The sequence below is a fragment of the Helobdella robusta genome (assembly GCF_000326865.2).
Source record: "Helobdella robusta unplaced genomic scaffold HELROscaffold_24, whole genome shotgun sequence".
Classification (NCBI taxonomy): domain Eukaryota; kingdom Metazoa; phylum Annelida; class Clitellata; order Rhynchobdellida; family Glossiphoniidae; genus Helobdella; species Helobdella robusta.
In genome coordinates, this window is record NW_008704261.1 from 1,232,399 (window position 1) to 1,238,262 (window position 5,864).

Sequence of the window (5,864 nt, forward strand, 5' to 3'; positions counted from 1 at the left end):
TTAAAATCTGGTCGGAATATAAATGTATCCAGCATCGCTCCAATCTCCAATTACGATTGGATCGCCTTCCTTTTCAGGGTTTACGTTCACAGGGATTTCGTTGTCCCATGGTTCAAATCCGCCGTCGTCGTTGTCAAAGTAGTCATCCTCCTCTTCCTCTTCTTCATCAACTTCCGGAATGAAACTGTAAAAATCCAAATTTTCGTTAACCTCGTTAGCGATGACGTTCGTACCTTGCAGTGTGCTCTTAATGAAGTCGATTAGTTCATCCCGACTACATGCGACAAATGACTGCAAGATATCTTTATTCAATAAATATCTCAGCCACGCTTTAATTAAAAGCTTCATGATAAATTTGTTTTCTTTATTGTCGTCCAAACTGATCAGACAGTGATAATCTTCAACCTGAAACGTCATTTTAACCTCTCCTCTGTAAACCTCGACATCTAGAACGCCACTTTTGAACTCAGCGCCAGCAGGGTACAGATGTTCATAATGCTTCATGCAAAGTGGACAACGAAGTTCATGTGCACTTTGAAATAATTTCCTCAGACAATGGAGATGGAATTTATGACGGCATAAACGTAGGTAGACCGCATCCGACAATTCTTCTAGAGGATCGCAACAGATGTAACATTCTTCTTTCCATACTTCACGCTCTTCTGCAAAAAATATATGATCAAACAGTAGAAGACTCTCGAAACTGTAAAGTTCTTGAGCTGGAATTCGTATCCTTTTTCTACTCCTAATTATATTTTCGAATTTTGAAAACATTTTTCTTGAATTCATAGTTACTACTTTACAAAAAGCAACTTTTGTAGTTCGAAACACGTGAGGAGCGTTTGTCGGTGATCATCGAACATAGGCTTCCTTTATAGCAGCTGGAATAGCAAAGATATAAGTAACATAAATGTAACAACGATGGCATTGTAAAAGTACGTTCTCGTGAATGTTGTTTAAAATAATTAAAATTGTAAAATTCAAAATACATTACAATTTTAAACTTACAATTACAATTTACAATAATTTTAAACTTCTTCGTGACCATAACCAATTTTATCATAATTAATCTCTCAAAAAAAATTCTTAATTAAATAATTATCAGATTGGTGGGTTTTAGGAGGCGTCCATAATGACTTCAACACAATTTCTTTTTCTTGATCCGTTATTGAATTTCCTACATAATTACCTATATCATGGAGACTGGTTGCAGTTTGAACTGAACCTGAAGGCTGGGGATCATCCAAAACTGCTTCATCTACATTTGCATCTGTTTTCAGTTTCGATTACGTTTTAAATCTAAAATGTTTATTTATGAAAAAATACATTAAATTAATTGTTAAAAAATGTTTAATATAGCGTTAGCGTAAATGTTGTTCATTTTAAAACTAAATATTTGTATTTGTATTAAATTTATTAGCGAAACTAATTAGATAATAAAAGAAAAATGTTTACTACTTCATAACTGAACTAACTAACCTAAATGTTTTCTTTTACAATTTTCTTCCTTTTCATTGCCACAAAAACTAATATTATCGTCAATATTTTTATTATTGTTCTTAACAAATTTCATCAAACTACTTTGCTTAAACATTCTTTTTCTTTAAATTAATTAAAAGTATTTTATAGCTTTAATTTGTTTGAGTACCTTACCTAATATTAAAATGGAAGAAAACCGCGCTTTTTTTAAAAACAAAGTATAAAAAATTATATTTAATAACTTCTTTATAGAATATCTTTGGTATAAAACATCGTCTCGTCCTGTGAAAGTCGTGAGTTCGATTTATAGTTCGAGTAACCTACATATGTTGACGGATTAAACTTTATTAAATATAAATATTTTTAAATCACACACGTAATTTTTGCTTCATTTTTATAATTTTCGTAATTTCGGGGGGGAGGGGGGTTTGAACCCGTAAACTCCCCCCCCAAATACGGCCTTGCTAGTGAATGTTGTTGAAAGTAATTAAAATTGTAAAATTCAAAATACATTATGAGGAGGAAACTTAAAAATATTGATATTAATTAATTAATTAATTAATTAATTAATTAACGTGCATGTTTATAAAAATACTACACCAACAAATCACATCAAAATCATCATTTTACATGCAACACAGCAGAACATAAAAAATGAATCTTTTCTGTAACTTATTTACAACAACAACTTCAACAGCAGCAGTTTTACATCTTCGACGTAGAATTTAATCTTCAAGCCTAAATGCTCTCTTTACTAGCTGACCTTAGCCTGCAGGTTCAAGGTCAAAGATTACGTAAACCGTCACAGATCACGTGGGCAAGGTTATAAATTGCATGGGCAAAGTTATGAAATACGTGGACCAGTTAGACGCCACAGTAGTGATGATGAAAATGAAAGTAGTAGTAGTAGTAGAAACAGTTATGTATTTGGCGACAAATTATCACAAGAAATTTAAGGTGCAGCTGTTGAACCTGATAATTTTGTAAAAATCAACAACAAGAATAATAATAACACAAAAATCAATATTGATGATGATGGCTATCCATCAGACGATTACATGAACAACAATATAAACATAATGCTAACAATGATCTCGCTCCTGATTGGCCGTGCACCAACACTGTCAGCTGGACTGGAGGCGTGGTTTCAGGAAGCTGGTAGCAAATAGGATTCACGGATTTGGATTGGGAAAATCTTTTGTTAAATTATTCTTTCGGCGAGAAATGATGAAAATGAAAGGAAATTTTATTAATTATAAAGATGATGCTGATGATGCAGTCAAGTTATCATTTGCTAATATTTTAAATTGTATTACGAAAAATGTTGATAACGTTGCCGGTATTGATAAAAAACAACGAGTTGTTGTTGTGTTGTCTCCAGAAACGGCGAGGAAGTTGCGTCGCTATTAAGTGACATTCGGCCTTCTGTGAGAATGTAGATGACTTCTTTATCCATAATCTGATGTGCATAGTTTATCACAATGGGGGCATCGATGACCAGTTGGTTTCAATTCTCTTGCAGTTGCTGCATGACGTATAAGTCGACGGCTGTAAGAGGCATTTGTCCATTCCAACATAAAACTTGTGAGACCAGCTTCACAAATCTTCTTCCATGTAGACAGAACTTTCGCTATTTTTTTAAGTCCAGCCGAGTTGATGTTACATTTTTGAGGTACGCTTTTCACTTGATCTACGAATCGCTTCTTTGGCCGACCGGACAGTGATTCAATTTGTTTTCAAAATTGCTTTATTGGTTTATAACTGCGTCAATGGACTAACTCCAAAGTATTTTATGGAAAGAATATTTACAAGAAATATTACGCTATTGAGTTACGCGCTGCGATCTAGTGATTTGGATTTGTTACTGGTTCGTCAAACTTAACTAGTTATCGGTTGCAGAGGTTTTGCAGTCGTGGACCTAAGATCTGGAACAGCTTGCCGCTCGACTTAAGAAACTGCGGACTGTATATTTCCAAGTTTCGAAATGTTAAAATCATAACTTTTTATGAAAACATTTTCAACGACATTCCCTGGCTTGTGTAGAACTTTATTGGCGTATTTGGCGCTTCTGAGAACTAAAAAGGCGTTTTACAAATAATTTAATAATAACAACAACAATAATAATAAAGACATCCATTGTAAATGGTTCAATCCAGTCCCTTATGATTTTCCATCTGTCGAGTGCACCGACATTCATTCCTCCACTTAGACACTTCTCTATCCATTCCTCTTCTCGTCTATTTATCATCCATTTGGGCTGCGCGATGGTGTATTGGTTAAGTGCCTGGCGGTGTTGACGCAGTTCCGAGTTCTAATGTAAAGAGATCCCCACATGTCACACGCACGTATGTTTATACATTGTGTGTTTGGTGTAATGAGCTCTGCCTCTGAAAAACATCTAAGAGAGGATAATAATAATTATAATATAATCATTCATTCATCTATTTATCCATTAACTTATTTATTCAACTATCCAATTATTCACTCGTTTATCACTCAATATAATATTCCATTATAAATATTCAGCCATTCATTAATTCATTCATCGATTCAACAATATACTTATTCTTACATCTGCTCCTCTATCTATTAATATATATCTTTTTATAACTTTATCTCTCCATCCATCCATCTTTTTTTCAGTCCATCTATCAGTCTATTCATCCATTCATTAATTTATTACGAAAAATGCAACAAAGACGAATTAACAAACAGAAGGTGTTGATTTCGTAGATGATGTTCATAATTATTTTATAAGTTACAATTGGTTTAAAAATTTTTTACTTACAATAAATTTCAAAATAATATTATTTAAATAAATCGAAAAACCAGATCGAGGAATAATTAATCCCGAAAACGAATAGAAAACACCATCTAAAACCATCAACCAGCAATAAAGTTTGGTCGTTGCGTCAAATGATTGTGATGATGACGTAGGATATTTTTGGAGTAACGGGCGCACTGAAACAAATTTAATTTGATCATTTTGAAAGTATAAAAACAGAATTTGATAAACAAACGGTTTCTTGATGTTACATTCTAGAAAATTATCCTAACCCAAAATGATCAAAGTTAGTGGAGTCTCGTAATTCTTTAAAAAATATTATCTGTGATGAAATATCCAAACTGAAGCAACAGAAATTACTAACATAGAACAGCATGATTTGTTTGATCTACTGAACTTCATACATCCAGGATGAAGTAACGAATAATGTTGCGTTCACAAATTGTAACAAAACTATACCAAATTAATTGATATCTAAAATCTAATTAATGAGGCCAGAAATTGAAAACAACAGCAACATCGTCTGTGTTGTTTAAAAATATATTTTTATTGAATTTACATACAATAGAATACAATATCGAAAATAACAAAAATTTATTAACAACTTGTTAAAAAGTTATTCACAATAAATAAAAAAAAACAGAAGATAAAAAAAGTAAAAAGAAGAGAAAGAATAAATATTGCATCTTGGGACTACAGCGAAAACATATCGCCATGAAGGCTACTTCGCTTTAAACTGACTGCGCAGCACAAATCGTACATTAACGTATTTCGAGAACAATTAAATCAGGAACTGAACACACATCAAAAACAAATTTAACAAATACTACGTCCTGTAAAACAATTATCTGATGAACAAATAAATAAAAAAATTGTTAAAGTGTGCATTACATGTGGAACAACCGATCATAAGCAAAGTAATCCAATTCACGCGCGCTACCATTTGCTATGTGGTCCGAAGTATAATAACAAATTATGATTAGTTGAAAAAATATAATCCTGTGTGATATAATGATGTAGCCACGTGTTCTAACAAACATGCCATAGAAAAAAATAATTGTAAACTATCATAAATTCAAATGAACAAAAACGCATACACAAAAAAAGAGTACAAACACAAAAACATAGACACAACACATACATACACACACACTCACACACACACATACATGCATACATACATGTATATTCCTTCATCATAAATTCATATAGATTCTTTATTATTAAAAAAATGAAATGGTGAGACAGAAATTGAGAATAGAAGCGCGATAATTATATTATTCAAAAAACACTAAAAACAGATGCTACTTATCAATTTTATCTTAATATATATATATATATATATATATATATATATATATATATATATATATATATATATGTATATATATTTCATTTTCAAAGTTTATTCATAATCAACAACATATCAAATAAGTGAATAAAATTTCTGAAATTGAATATGCGGAAACCGAATAAGACTGTACGTCTTTTGGTGGACACCGCAGTTAGATATTTGAATAGTTAATGAAATGAAATCAGGAAAAAAAACTGAGGCAAAAGATAATTGAAGATAAATAAATAAATGTTTGTGTTATACATA

At 31.7% G+C, this 5,864-nt stretch overlaps 1 protein-coding gene across 1 annotated transcript; it reads right to left on the reverse strand.

Moving 5' to 3' along the window:
• HELRODRAFT_172658 (hypothetical protein) lies at positions 1–774 on the reverse strand (the record flags this gene model as incomplete). Its single annotated transcript, XM_009019323.1, has 1 exon — positions 1–774. The coding sequence occupies one exon, from the start codon at positions 772–774 to the stop codon at positions 1–3; it is 774 nt and encodes a 257-aa protein (XP_009017571.1).
• Positions 775–5,864: the final 5,090 nt, after the last annotated feature.